Source organism: Lathyrus oleraceus, chromosome 1 (genome assembly GCF_024323335.1).
Source record: "Lathyrus oleraceus cultivar Zhongwan6 chromosome 1, CAAS_Psat_ZW6_1.0, whole genome shotgun sequence".
NCBI classification, from domain to species: Eukaryota; Viridiplantae; Streptophyta; class Magnoliopsida; order Fabales; family Fabaceae; genus Lathyrus; species Lathyrus oleraceus.
This window is the reverse complement of record NC_066579.1, coordinates 434,968,231-434,983,986: the sequence shown is the minus strand read 5'-3', so window position 1 is coordinate 434,983,986 and position 15,756 is coordinate 434,968,231. Positions and strand designations below refer to the sequence as shown.

General features: G+C 32.8%; 2 protein-coding genes across 3 annotated transcripts; both read left to right on the top strand.

Moving 5' to 3' along the window:
- Window positions 1–8,612: 8,612 nt before the first annotated feature.
- Window positions 8,613–13,637, top strand: LOC127080511 (protein STICHEL-like 3). 2 transcript variants are annotated; one of them, XM_051020834.1, is made up of 7 exons: window positions 8,613–11,474; window positions 11,573–11,792; window positions 11,989–12,198; window positions 12,301–12,510; window positions 12,619–13,096; window positions 13,194–13,257; window positions 13,355–13,637. In XM_051020834.1, exons 1-7 carry the CDS (start codon window positions 9,384–9,386, stop codon window positions 13,445–13,447), a joined length of 3,366 nt encoding a protein of 1,121 aa, XP_050876791.1. In that variant the 5' UTR covers window positions 8,613–9,383; the 3' UTR covers window positions 13,448–13,637. The 2 variants fall into 2 exon arrangements, with proteins under 2 accessions (XP_050876791.1, XP_050876781.1); XM_051020824.1 differs by having other exon boundaries at window positions 11,989–12,510.
- Window positions 13,638–13,777: 140 nt separating this feature from the next.
- LOC127080521 (fasciclin-like arabinogalactan protein 12) lies at window positions 13,778–15,391 on the top strand. The gene has a single exon (XM_051020844.1). The coding sequence runs from the start codon at window positions 14,263–14,265 to the stop codon at window positions 15,100–15,102; it is 840 nt and encodes a 279-aa protein (XP_050876801.1). The 5' UTR covers window positions 13,778–14,262; the 3' UTR covers window positions 15,103–15,391.
- The last annotated feature ends 365 nt before the right edge of the window (window positions 15,392–15,756 follow it).

Genomic DNA, 15,756 nt, shown 5'->3' with positions numbered 1-15,756 from the left:
TTCCATATAAGGTGCCAAGGTCTAGGGCGTCTGAGGAAAGTTGTGTCAATAAACTCATTGGTACACAATCTATAGGATCTTCTAATCGAATAATCCTCATCGGTCTATGATTTTAATACCCATCTATCTCTTATAACTAAGTCAAATAATGATGTATTATGAAATTTCCATCCTCTAATTGGATAAAAGATTATGCTTATCAACTGAGAGTTCCACCTCTTATTATGTGGTAATGAGATGTCAGCCACACAAAGTTTATTGTGAGCATTAAGTTAATGAGGAATTAGGATAAAAGTACATTCTTCACTAGGCTATTTCTCATTCAAAACATTAATATTTAAACAGTGTTATATGCATCATCTACTTCTTTCTTTTAATATAAATTTTGCATTATAAATACTACACACAAAACTAGGATTATGTCTCAATCTCAAAGTGAAAAAGTCAACATGCAGAAAGTAGCGCACTTTGAATAAGCTAGAGATAAGAGTGTTATGATATATTAGTATATTTCATCCATGCTTACCAAGTAAAGTAATATTTAAATATGTAAGATTTGTAAAGCTCATACACTCATCATTCTTAGGCATATAGAATTTGTTATGTGATGGCTAATGTAACCAATTCGTTTGAGATCCTAAATTCATTATCTTCTCAATATCATTAATCAGAGAGAAAGACAACACAAAAGTGCTCATGAAGTAAGTTGGAATCAATTAGAGCACTAATTTGATGAAAATTTATCTATTTGTATTTGAGACACATTTTCTACTCCACCGGTTAATTTTTTCCACACACTTTCCTTGATGAAGCTCAAAAAATTCCTTCTTTCTCTTATTGATATTGGATGGTCGTCCTAAGTACTTTCATGTAACGGAGCATCAATAACGCTACTGATGGTATCTTTGTCATGTTGTGTAGTATTGTGACTGCAAAAAATCTCAAACTTTTAGTAGTTTATCACTTGACCAGATGATTCCTCATTCGTTTTAAGAATATTTCTCATGGTCATGAATTCATGACTGTTAGCCTTGAAAAAAAATCCATATGCAAATAACATGTGATAGATAATGGGTGTACTGCGACAAATATTGACTCCACGATAATAGATGTAATGGGTCCCATAATACTATGATTTGCGATAAAGAATTATAAACAAATTAAGCACATAACATAATTCAATAAATTAATTCAATCGAGAATCCTATTTTGGGCATCACACCATGATAATAATCTTAGTCTATACGATCACACAACTTACTAGTATCAATCTCGAGATCAATATCACCAACCTGCCCTTTGATTATGAGTCTCATGTAAAGAATAATATTTATAGAGGCCATGACATTATCCAAGATAGATCTATATGGTAGAAAAGTTGTTTGGTTTATAGATATGCACTTCCTCAAAACAAGTTTCAACCCACTAGAAGGGACTTTAGAAACTAATTTGTATATCACATTAAACACATTAATGAAGTGATTGATTCTCATATGTGTTTCTCATAAACTTTAGGAATATGAGTAATGTTAGTCAAATTAAAAGTGGAAGGAAAGATACATGTCACTAACCAGTTACAACAACCGTGAAAGATTTTATGTCCATATAACAGGCGGTGTTTTTATATATAAAATTAGGTTTAAACCATCAAGCTCTAGACATTTATGAGACTTCATGAAGAATAACACGAAATTCCTTGAAGGAGAAAAGAGATATGGGATTGATATTATTTTTGAAGAGATGGACAGGTTGATGACATCAATAACGGGGGATGTAATACTCTTTTGCTTATGGAATAAATTTTAAATCTTATCACTTTATACATGTATCTAATTTTGATTGGCCAAATGGATTTCTTTGGATAAATTGGTATATCACCTTTCAACAAAATATATTTTCTTCATTTTCCCAATTTCCTCTCTCTCTTTCTCTCTCTCTCTCTCTCTCTAAACCTTCATTCTCTGTCGATGGTTACCTTTGATGTCATCATCGAGCCATAAACCACTGAATCATACACCATCATCTCCGTCACAAAATATCACCATCACAACCATCACTAAAATAAACCCCATATGTAAATACCAAATTGGCATGCTTGATCCATAATTCATGCATCCAAGTGATAATTGCGACCACACCATCGTCTCTCATTCTCTCAACAACTTTAACTATCACTCATGGTCATCATGGTGGCCATGAGATTGAAGAATAAATTATGGTTTCATGATGGAACCCCAATTCGCCTAGATGACTTTAGTCGACTCTCAATACACTACTACAAAAAGGATATTTCGTAATCATTTCTTACTACGGACACATAATCAACCAAGTAATATATGTTCATTAGGAACATTTCATTTTAATTTTATTTTTAAATCACATATAACCATAGTCAAAATTAACAATTGTTGTGATATATTAAAAGTGATACGCTTTGAATCCCAACACCTGCAATTTTATGTTTTTTCGTTAGAAAAATAGTGTGTTACATTAATTTCTTTTTTAAAATAAAAATTAAACACTTTTTACCATGACCCATATCATAAGCCATAGTGAAATATTAGGACAATTCACTACGGTTCATTTTGTCAACCATTGTAAAATATATTACCTATATAAGTTAACTTAATTCACTTAAGAACAAACTGTGCTGAAAGTGAAACCCTAAATTCTCCCGCCTTATCCCAATCTCTTAAAACTCCATCATAACTTTACAAAACTCCAACATAACTTCTCCAACTAGTACGAATCAAGGAGATGTGTCATAAAATAAGTAGCTAGCTCATATCTTTGTCTTTATTTTTCACGAGTCTTTTCAAGGAAAGGTACGTACGTATAACATTTTATGAGTTTTGATATCATGTTTTTGTTGTTCGAAATATTAGTCATATTTTTCTTATTTTTCTTGTTCAAAAGCTATGTCACACATTTGCCTTCATCCAACATAGAGTTTATTGTTTTCTTGTTGTTAAGATGGTATTATAGGTTTTATATTGTTGTTTTTGTTGAGATAAGTAAAGCGTAAAACATATGGTATGTTGTTTTTTTGTTAAAGTAAGTTGTTGTTTATGTTAATTTAAGTTTTGTTTTTGTTGATAAATATTGTTGTTTGTGTTATTGTAGATGTTATTTTTCAAGTATGTTGATATTTTTTTGAGGTATGTTGGTATGTTGTTAAGGTAAGTTTGTAATTTTGTTCATAAATATTATTGTTTGTGTTAAGGTAAGTTGATTTTTTTGTTGAGGTATGTTGTTGTTTTGTTAAGATAAATTATTGTATTTTGTTGATAAATATTGTTGTTTGTTTTAGTTTAGATGTTTTTATTGAGGTATGTTGATAAATGTTGTTGTTGCGGTATGTTTGAAAAATGTTGTTGCTTTTATTATTGTATGATGTGTTTGTATAAGTATGCTATTGTTTATGTTTTTGTTAATGTTATTACTTGTCCATTACCGCTATCATTTCATTCAGTCAACATGTCATAGAAGATGAGTTTATTATATCATGTGTGATTTGAATGTTTTACCAACCCTTTATTGAATATTTAACCTTTCAAATTGAATTAAAAAATAATAATACGAAAAAGAAAGATTATGTCAGAAAACAACTTACACTGATCAATATTTTATGAGCTTTCTTTAGCCCGTTATTCGTATCTTGCTCTTTAACAATTAAAATTTGGTTTAATGTTTGTAGTTCTTCAATCAACACTTTCTTTTTTACTAGTTCATGTACGCTAAGTCTTTCACTACGATTGGAACGTTCAACCGTCGTGAAATGTTAAAAAATATCTCAAAATGCCGATGTTGGGTATCGAATCTCTGACCTCTACGTTTACTACAGTTAATTTCTACACTCATATTGATATATTACGAGCTACTGAGTTTTTATGACGGGCACCGACCCGTGGTAGTAAAAAGTGCATACACTACCATACACTTCGTTACCACGTGCCATCCTTCGTGGTGAAATTATTCTCCTAACCGTGGTAAAAGGTTCTTTTTGTAGTAGTGATAGTTTGGGACATATGCAGTACTATGGTCATGGCATGGATGACGAACTCTATTCATGTTTAAATCTCTCAAAGCGTAATTTGGATGGATACATCACATAAGATATGGTAGGAACTTTGAGAACAATACCACCAATGAGATGTCTTCTATATTTTCAACCTTCTTGAAGAAATATTTTCTCTCAAATCATGTCGGTGAACTCCTTCCCCATATCAACAAAGTTTTGTCCATGTTAATCCAACAAGAACAATAATACATCCAAGACCAGTTGAAGAAGACAATTTGGTATCTATCTTTACCAAACCAACCAATCATCCTCGTCCCAATGATTACAACATCGATAGGAACTTTTATGGTTGTGGAAGCAGAATCAAAGTTTGAAGCAAGTACCTACTGCCACAAGCAAGGCCATACAATCAAAGTGTGCTAAAAAAATTATGGTTTTCCTCTATATGTCAAGAAAGAGAATCTTACTCGGTCTATTGATTCTTATGACATAAGAAAAGATAATTGGTAATACAACCTTGATGATCAATTTGTTGAAATGGGGAACATTACTTTCACTAATGATCAATAAAAGATAATGTTGGATATGCTACAATAGTCTCCTCATCCAAATTTATTCAATGTGCATCATCTTCACACATCCCTAAATTTTTCGTCAGGTATTCCTCACACCATACAATCTTCAAATGTTAGCAACACGTGGATTCTTGACACCAGGGCCACATATCATGTGCGCCATTATAAATATTTATTCTAACATTTAGTTCAAGTCCCAACCATTTACATAAAGCTACCTAATGGTTCCACTATAATCACTGATCATTCTGGCACAATCGACTTTACCCTTGATTTCTATCTTACTAATGTTATGTTTATACCTGAATTTTATATCAATCTTATATACATCCCTGAACTATCTCAATCTATTAGCTTCTATGTCTACTTTAACTCTATAACATATATAATATAGGGGAACAATCCTCTAAAGATGATTGATACATATGAGATACATCTAAGGTTATATTTGCTCATATTCTCTTCTAGTCATAATGATAAATGTGTTAGCTTTATTAGCAATTCTAGGACCCAAAAAATATACACCTCTAATACCTGTCATAATCATTTTGGGCACCACTTCATGATACTATTATTTACATCAATAAGATTTGTCCCCTAAATGAATTCTCTAAACATGTTTTACTATGTGATTCTTGTTTTATGCTAAACAAAATTGTCTTCCTCTTCCTAAAAATTACTTCATCTAAAAAATATTTTGACATAATACACATGGATATTTATGGACATTTACATTTTTCCAACATGTTAGGTCATAGATCTTTTCTTATTGTTGATGATCACAATATATTCTGTTTGATCTACTAGTGAGGCTTAAATATGAAGCCCATAACCTTGTTAAGATCTTTTGTTCATCTTGTTAAAATTCAGTTTCAAGTTGATGTCAAAATCATAAGGTCTTATAATGGATTTGGATTTGTTTTAAAAGACTTTTACATGAATCATGTTATCCATCATCATACCTCATGCGTGGACACACCCAATAAAATGACATAGTTGATAAGAAACACCAACATTTTTTAGGTGTTGCACATGCCCTACTTTTTCAAGCTAACTTACTAAATTTTGGGATCATGCCACATCACATGCTGTTTTCATCATTAACAAGCTCCCCCTCTAAACTTTTGAAGTATAAAACTCCTTTTACCAATCTTTATGATTATTTACCTAATTACTCTACTATAAATGTGTTTTGTTGTTTAGGTTATGCCTTTAGTTCTAAAAGATACATAACCAAATTTGATGCTAGATCTAGGAAATGCATATACCTAGGTCATTGATGTTTAGGTTTTTAAAAAATTAATTAAAAACTTAGACTTCATAAGAACTTATACAATAAAATTGGAACAAAAGAGAAAAATGAAAAACATTGTTCAAACCTCTAGCGATTTGGAAACTTAGCGCCATTGTTCACAGACCCTCCCCCTTCATACCTATTCCATGCCGACCACTATAACTACCACAACCGATGATCATCATGTTATCATTCCTTGGTCTTGCCTCTAAACATCTACCATGAAAGCTTGAAAACCTCCTTCGACAGTGTCAGATGCGGAAAAAACCTTTACAGAGGCGGTGAACAACGTCAACGATATCCTTTCTCCGTAACTCCCTTAACCGATCATCAAAGGAGACAAAGTAGCCATAACAATACTAGAAGATGAACACCAAGCCAAGGTCAAAGCATGTAAACACAACCTCCATTTTAGAATCATTTGACCCAAATGAACTACCGCTTTATAGGCAACAATAATAGTTTTAATGACTAAAATATCATATAGACTTCCTCGTCTTTATACTGTGATATTGCACAGATCCTTCTTGATGAGAGTTCACTGCATCTATAATTGATCCTTCTTGATGGAAGTTCACTGTATCTATATTTAATTGGTTTATCTTTCTTTTGCAACAATCTCCATTTCCTCTATCCATATATACATACACACACTTTTTTTTAAAAATGTGACTCGGTGTAAATAATAATTTTGGTTGATGGTGATATTAGTAAAATTTCACTAAATTTTAAATGATTTTAGTATTTTATGATATTCGCAAACTTTTATAGACTCGAAAAAAATTCTTAAGTTCAACTATTTTTAATTTGACTAATTCTCATTCAACTAAGCTTATGCTTGGGGATGAAAGAAATCATAGTAGAAAATTACAATGAGCAAGAAGCTACCCTTACTAATTTCTCAAAATTATAATAGAAAGAGTTTTAAAAAGAATTGTGGCTAGCCCCAACTTCACTTACTTGTTATTTTTTACTCAAAACTTATTTCTTTTTCAGAAGTAAACAACTTTATAATTTGATGATGCCTATAATGAATATTGTTTAAAGTTGTTGTTGGGTATCAAGTTAAGAGACCGTGACTTAATATATCTTTTTCCCATTCCTAATTATTTCATTCATAGCATTCATAGGCAACATTGAAGGTATATAACACCGTTAGGTTTTGATGTGATGTCATGGTTTCAATTGACCAAAATTTGACACCTTCTTCTAAAAAAACTTCTGAATTTTATTTATTTATTTTACTTTTTAAAATATATATGTATTTTTTTTAAATAGTAAGATACGAAACTCTTATAATAAATAATTATAAGGAAAATAAGATAAAATACTAGTTAAAAGTAATTACTTTTAAAAGCAATATATTTAACATTTTCATTATTTTCAAACAATACACACAATTATTTATATCATTAGAGTTGATAACATTTTGTTCAAAAAAAAATTAACATAAATTAAAAAAATAAAATAGAAAACCTTTTCTTAAACTGGTATAATATTTAGAACGTGTTTGAAATAGTCTACTCTAATATAAAAAGCATGAAAAAAATAATGTACAACTACAAAACAAAGAACAACATAGAATTTCAACGGGACGGGTTTCATTGGCCCCCCTCACAATTCAAAATCCACAAACACCCAATTGTTAACTAACTAATTGTTTACATTTTTTTAAAAGGTTTTTTTCATCTTATTTTTAATTTAATAAAATGAAAAAAAGCTATTATTATCATTATATTTCAAAATAAATATATTATTAATTTAATTAATATTATTTTTTAAAAATGATTAATTTATAAATATCAATAATTTATTTATATTAAAATATAAATAAATATTATCATTAGGAACTGAACTTTTGATTCAATAATTTATATTTATTTAATTAATATATATATTTTTATAAATATATATTTTAATTTATTAATTTTTAAATATCAATAATTTACTTATAAAATATAAATAATAAGAAAAATGTTATAAAAAATATTGTTAACGAGTGATGAACCTCAATTAACCCTTGATATATTTTAACTCAATTAAAAAAATATTTGTTAAAATATCTAATCCACCAAATAAATATGTATTTAAGAATATTATTAAATCTTATAATATTTTATATATTAATTTAAAATATCTTTTAGTATAAATTAGAATATTATAAATATTTTATAATATTTTGTATGGTAAAATAAAATATATTTTTGTATTTATAATTTTTTTCTAGAGTCAAACAACAAAATTTACATAAAAAATTAAAAAATTATAGTTTTGAATTCGTGTTTTCTCTATGATATTTTAAAATTACTTGTATCAATATTATTTTTATAAACATTAGAATTCTATATTTTTTATTATTATATATAATTTTTCTTATTTTCGTTCACATCTATCTTTCTTTGAAAAAAGTTAACTTTTTTTTGTATATTTAAAAAAAATTAATCCAATTAAACTATTAAAATAAACATGTTTTTCACCAATTTGATTTATTTAAAATTTCCTAATTTTTTTTTGAAAAAGTAGATTAAATTAATTAATTTTTATTTTCCTTTTCAAAACGGAATCCCCCATCGTTATACCTCTATCCACGTGAGAGTGTACTAAAAAACAGTCAAAATATTCAACTACCCATTTTATTTTTTATAGAAAAAGGAAATGAAATAGTACTAATTAAAAAAATAATATAATTTTACTATTTGCATGCTTGGCATATGGACACACCGCTTTATTGGCAGTGTGTTCTCTGTACCCAAAATTATGTCTCAAACAACAACGGATCTTACAACCCCATAACCCCCTTCACCCTCACCTCACCACCCCCTTTCTCTCTCTTCTTTCTCTCTCTAACCAGACATGGTTTTTTGAACTTCAACTATCGTTTTCTCTCCTCGTGAACTGCATGTGAACCTTGTTGAAACTCAGAGATCTGGTTCTTGTAATTACTACTAACGGTACCACCTTTTCTTTTTTTCTTCTGTGATTCACCTGATTCAACTGTTTTTGCCTTCAACTACCTTTTGTCTGTTATACTCATTGTTTCTTAGTTCTCTCTCACTTATTTTTAATGTCCTTTTTACCATTGATGTTGTTACTTACTTCATGATTCTTCATTATCTCTCTTTCCATTTTGTCAAACCTTTTAGCTACTTCAATTACACTTGAGCTTTGAAATAATGGGGTCTTTAACTTCAAAACGGTGTCTTGTTTGAGACTAGTAGCAGAAGCTCAAGCATCAGTCTAGTTTGGTCCATAAAGTTCGTTTCTTTTTGGAGTTTCTTTGGTTTAATGGGATAATTGACCATGAGAGTCGGTGTTTACCTTTTGTGAGTAATTAATAGGTGTTCTGAATTGAACATTTTATTATTATTTGTTGTTATTACCATAATTGTGAAGTACTGTGTTGGAGTAGTTACAAGAAAAAAAAGAGATATTTTCTGATTTGTTTCATTAATTTAGAGGAAATTATGGTGTCAGTAGGGTTGGTGTTCTGATAATGACTAGGGCTATTCGGAATAGGGTACTCAAAGATGCTAATGGTGATATTAGTGATCATTTACGCAACCATATTCATTTAACAAATTGTATTCACTTGAAGAACCATATGCATAAAAACAGTCCAATACTTGCTGATAGGTCTATAATGAGAGACCTTGTTGTGCTTCAAAGATCGCGTTCTCTTCGGGATCCTTCTGCGAGTCCTCCGTCATGGCATTCTCCTTCTGTGGTTGACTTGCTTTTCAAAAGGGCAGAAAATGATGCTGTGAATCAAGGGGGGAGAAGGTCGGTAGGTGTTGATAGTCGGAAGGAAGGTAGGAAACCGTCTGGAATCAGAAACTCGCCACCTTTGGTGAGTAAAGGTACATCAAGGGTTGCTCCAGGTGAGGCTAGTAGGAGTAACCATGCAGTGCCGGCGGCAACTAGTGAGCGAAGTAGTAGGAGCGGAATCGGGGATGGAAGGAGAGTTGGGAGGGAAGAATCTGGCCGGAAGAGTAATAGACCTGATTATTTGGAAGGTATCGGTCAAGAGCAACTTCTTCATGAGGCCGGCAAAAGTTTGGCTGAAGATATTGTTTCGAGGCATTCTCAATCTTTAGAGAGAAAGAGTAGACAGCGGGGAAAGAATGTTCGAGAAGTTCAAGTTAAGACTCTTTCTGAACAGCTGAATGATGTTCCTTTGGATAGTGATGATTTGGCATCATCAAACATTCATTTTCGGGCAAGGTTTCCAACACAAGAGAAAATTGTTGAGGCACAACAAGCCAGCATGCGCAGTCATGGAAATGGAATGAATAGGACAAAAAGGCGTAAATTCCGAAGTGCGAGAAGAGCTCGGGTTGCTACAACGTCAAGAGATATTGGAGCCGAGAATGAATTGTCCGTGGCTTCAAACTCATTAGCTGAGGGTTCAGCTCACCAGAAATATCACTCGGAGGAGGTCAATGATTATGCAAATGATAATGTTACTAGAGCACCAAAAAATGGGTGTGGAATGCCTTGGAATTGGTCTAGAATTCATCATAGAGGTAAATCTTTCCTTGACATTGCTGGAAGAAGTTTGTCCTGTGGTTTATCTGACTCAAGGTTAAAGAAAGGGACATCTTTAGCTTCAAATGGAAGAAATATTTCTGTGATGCCTGTGGCAGCTGACGGCTCTAGCTCATGTACTAACTCTGAAGCAGAGGCACTGCCTTTACTAGTTGACGCATCTGGATCTCATGGAAGCACGGAAAATGCTTGTTGGGGTCGTGGTTATTCAGGCGAACTATGTATTTATGGTGACAATTTATTGAAGCAAGATATCGATTCTGATCTTGCTTCTGAAGCTAGATCTGGTAGCCAACATAATAAGTTGAGACGGAATCATCATAGTAGACACCAAAGTTTAACACAAAAGTATATTCCACGAACCTTCAGAGATATGGTTGGACAGAATTTAGTGGCACAAGCTCTTTCGAATGCTGTGATGAGACGGAAAGTTGGATTGCTGTATGTGTTTTATGGTCCCCATGGCACCGGAAAAACTTCCTGTGCTCGCATATTTGCAAGAGCTTTGAATTGCAGTTCGATAGAACACCCAAAACCTTGTGGCTTTTGCAATTATTGCATAGCACATGATATGGGAAAGAGTAGAAATATAAGGGAAGTTGGTCCAGTCAGTAATTTTGACTTTGAGAACATCATGGATCTACTCGATAATATGACTGTTTCCCAGCTTCCATCGCAGTACAGAGTGTTTATTTTCGATGATTGTGATACTCTATCGGCTGATTGTTGGAACGCTATATCCAAGATCATTGATCGAGCACCTAGACGTGTGGTTTTTATCCTTGTCAGTACTAGTCTTGATGTCTTGCCTCATATAATAATATCCAGGTGTCAAAAATTCTTTTTCCCAAAGTTGAAGGATTCGGATATTGTAAATACACTGCAGTGGATTGCAACCAAAGAAGGTCTCGATATTGATAAGGATGCCCTTAAACTCATCGCATCAAGGTCTGACGGATCCTTGAGAGACGCTGAGATGACACTTGAACAGCTTAGTTTGCTTGGGCAAAGAATTTCCGTTCCTCTTGTTCAAGAATTGGTAAGTTGTTTAGTTTTGATCTGTTTCTTTTGTCGATACTTCTTTCACTAGATTCTGTTGTAAATTGCTGCTAATATTGCTAAAAATCGTTTCTTCAGGTAGGACTTATCTCTGATGAAAAGTTGGTGGATCTGCTTGATTTGGCATTATCTGCGGACACGGTAAACACTGTAAAAAATTTGAGAGTGATAATGGAAGCAGGAGTTGAACCATTAGCTTTGATGTCACAGCTTGCTACAGTAATTACAGACATACTTGCTGGGACCTATGATTTCGCTAAAGAAAGGCGAAGAAGGAAGTTCTTCCGAAGACAACCATGTGAGTCAAAACCCTCTTTTTTAGAGATAAGTAACTTACTAATTTTTCAGAGGTGTTGGTACTACAAAGATTTTAAACCTTACGGCTTTATATTTCTGTCAATGTAGAGACTGGAGAGCCTTAATTTGGTTTCATTATTGATGATACATTTTTTAATTTTCCTTTCACAAATTTATGATAATGATTTCTGTCTCAGTGTCCAAAGAAGACATGGAAAAGCTTCGTCAAGCTTTGAAAACTTTATCTGAGGCGGAGAAGCAGTTAAGAATGTCTAATGACAAGCTAACCTGGTTGACAGCTGCGTTGCTTCAACTTGCTCCTGACCAGCAGTATGGGCTGCCGACTTCATCTGATAATAGTTTCCACCATAGTCCCTTTGCTCTAAATAATGGAAATGTGAAAGAAGGTACTACTAGAAACACTGGTAAACCTGTTGAAATTCCTAACAGAACAAGACGATTATCAATGGATGCTAGAATGGAAAATTCTAATGCTGGAAACTCAACAGATAGAAGACATAGCGTCTCTGGTTTTGCTCCTCAACATACTTGTTCACATTCCACTGACAAGACTAAGATAAATGAAAGGCAGAATTTGGATAGAAGCCGCAAAGAAATCGAAGACATATGGTTAGAGGTGCTAGAGAGGATTAACTATCCTGGTCTCAAAGAGTTTTTGTATAAAGCAGGAAAGCTGATCTTCATTAGTTTTGGGGCAGGTGAACATGATCATATCTTCACTATTTTTATTTAAACACCGCAACTAAGATTTTTTTTTGTAGCGATTTAGTAAAATTCTAATGGTAGTGTAATCCTTTATTGTTCAGCTCCAACTGTGCAACTAATGTTTAACTCTCAACTTTCAAAATCTACGGCTGAGAAGTTCACTGGTCACATCTTACAAGCATTTGAATCTGTCCTTGGATCTTCTGTAACCATAGAAATTAGATGTGAATCAAATAAAGATGCAGGCTTGCCTCTTGTATTGCCTGCTATGAATGATGGTTCATCTCAAATACGAGACTTAATTGAAATTGGCACTGAAAAGAGAAGGGGTGAAATTGTAGAAGAAGAAGAAGATGAAGAAGCCTCTCATATGGAGCACAAGAATATTGGGCAGCAGGGTATGGGACAAGTGTCGACGTCTCAAAAAACACCGATTGTTGTGTCACATAGTCAAAGTCGAAGTCTTGTAAGAAGTAAGGTATCTCTTGCTCATGTAATCCAGCAAGCAGAAAGTCAACGAAGTGGATGGTCAAAACGTAAAGCAGTTTCTATTGCTGAAAAGCTCGAACAAGAGAATCTGTATGTTGTCATTCCATCCTCCTTCATTTCAACGTAATCCCATTTCACGAATGCAGTAATGTATATCTATTGATTTTTAAAATTATTCACCCTGTAGGAGACTGGAGCCAAGATCAAGGAGCTTGCTAGGCTGGAAAGCATCTAGAGCAACTCGTCGGAAGGTGATTTGTTTTCTTATGACTCTAAATTTTATTGTCTATTTTGTAGTATTATTATATACTATGAGAACTGTGTTGATGTATTTAATTGAATTTGCAGCTGTCGCGGTTGAAAATACGAACCCGAAAAACACGTGCATTGTTGAATCTTATCTCATGTGGGCAATGTCTCTCCACAAAATCTCCCAGGTAGTTTTGGGAATCTTGTTAGGTTCATTCAGTAGTTCATTTGTATTGCCCTACAGGGTTGAGCTTTTTTTCTTCTCTCATTTAACTAAATAAAAACAGGTAGTTACATTTATATATCAGATGAAGTAAATGTAAGAATGTAGTTGTAGTAATTAATTCCATTTTAGTGATAAGATCTTGCATATTTTTCCTTCCTAGCAAATTTTTTGATGAAAAATGTCAAACTATTGATTTAGATTATTTTCATTTATTGTTCATCAAGTCACCAATCTAGACCATTATATCAAGATCTAGCAGGTTAGCAAGTTGATTTCGACGGTTTAGATCGCATCAATACGTAAATAGGCGATTCTAAAAAATATTCTTTCTACAATAATTAAGCATCTTCATAACAGTATTCACCATAATATAAACAATTACATCAGGCTTAAATGTGTTTTTCGTGATTTGATTTCACATCTATCAATTAACCTTAATGAAAAAAGGTTGGTTTATTATCTGTATTAAAGTGCATCTGTATCAGATCACAACCAACTTCTGATTTCTTCATGTTCAAGCAAGATTTGTGGCCACACTACAGCAGCAAAATCAAATTCCATTTTCAGTCACCTTTATTTTCCTTGATGTACCACCTTAATATCTCACAAGACAGATAAGATATACCCTCATAATACTATTATTGCAAACTTTGCACCTAATTATCACTCACTATTACCATCTATAAATGCAATTCACTCCATTACATTTCCACACAGCAAGCAAACAAAATCTTACCTCATTTACAAATTTCTTTAAACAGAATTCCTATCTAGTAAGAAGATGAAGCAAATCATCTTCTTTTCCCTCTTAGTACTATCTGTTCATATCTTCTTAATCACTGCTTCAGCTCAATCACCTGCAGCAGCACCTAAACCTCCAGCAAAACCTGCCCCTGCCACACCTGCTCCAGCAACAGCACCGGCAAAACCATTAGTCCCTTCATTACCTCAATCACCCTCCTCCGATTCTTCGTCCGGTCAAGACATTATCAAAATCCTAAGAAAAGCTAAATCATTCAACACACTGATCCGGTTGCTGAAAACAACACAAATCATTAACCAAATCAATGCACAACTAGTGACAACAAAATCCGGTGGTTTAACTATTCTTGCACCCGATGACGGTGCTTTTTCCCAGCTCAAAGCCGGATACTTCAATTCCCTCGGCGAACGCCAACAGAAAGAACTGATACAGTTTCATGTTCTTCCTGTTTATGTCTCAAGCTCAAACTTTGATTCACTGAGTAACCCAGTGCTCACTCTTGCAAGTGATAGTCCTTCTGGTTATCAAATGAATGTGACAGCTTATGGAAACAATGTGAATATTTCAACTGGGTCTGTTAATGCTACACTCACAGGGATTGTGTATTCTGATAAGACACTTGCTATATATCATGTTGATAAGGTGCTTATTCCTCTGGATTTCTCTAAGCCTAAAGCTCTCGCTCCTGCTCCTACTATAGCAAAAGCACCTAAATCTGCTAAGGATTCATCTTCCGATGATGATCAGGGTGAGACAACTAAGGTTACTTCTGGTGCTATCAATTTGATTAGCCTTCAAGGAACAATGTTTGTGTCCCTTTTTGTTGGTTTAGTTGCAGCTATAGTTATCTCCAGTTGATGAAGACCAATCCATTTGAAGGATTTATGTTCTTTTTTATTGTTTTATTTCTCCCGCGTTCTTTCTTTCTTGGTTTTGTTTTGTATTGTCCTGGGAAGAGTGTTGTTGGGAAGAGTGATGTTTGTGTTGTTTGAGAGATTGTGAAGTGTAAGCACTCTTGCCTGATTTTTTCAAGTAAAAACAAAAACAGATTGTCATGAAAGTGTTGAAAACTGTTGGAGATTAAATCAAGTATCTTCTAAAATGTGTAAGAAGTTAGCCAAGACATACAGAGCATCTTCATATCAACTTAAGTTTCTTATCCATTAAGTAACCTAATATTTTTATCCCTTAAATGACTTAGCATTCTTATCCATTAAATAACCTTTATTTTGTAATGCATTAAGAAATAGATAGCTTAAGTTACTAGAAGTTTACTTATGTTTAAGAAACTTAGCCTATAAAAGGTTATCCTATGTTATATATTATGTTTCAAATCGATTCAAGTTTATGAAATAGATGTAGGAGAATTGCCATCTATTAAGAATATGTTATCAATCAATTAGTATTGATTGATATTCAATTAGTCATAACTGTAATTGATATTATTTCCTATTGTATATTCCCTATTTGCATATAAATATACACCATGTGTGATCATATTAGTGTCGCATT

Bases quoted from the DNA above. Each gene is read 5' to 3' on its own strand.
- LOC127080521 (XM_051020844.1), top strand. From the start codon at position 14,263: ATGAAGCAAATCATCTTCTTTTCCCTCTTAGTACTATCTGTTCATATC.
- LOC127080511 (XM_051020824.1), top strand. From the start codon at position 9,384: ATGACTAGGGCTATTCGGAATAGGGTACTCAAAGATGCTAATGGTGAT. The intron at 11,793-11,988 runs GTGAGTCAAAAC...TTTCTGTCTCAG, and splicing joins GTTCTTCCGAAGACAACCAT to TGTCCAAAGAAGACATGGAA. The intron at 13,097-13,193 runs GTATGTTGTCAT...TTCACCCTGTAG, and splicing joins AAGCTCGAACAAGAGAATCT to GAGACTGGAGCCAAGATCAA.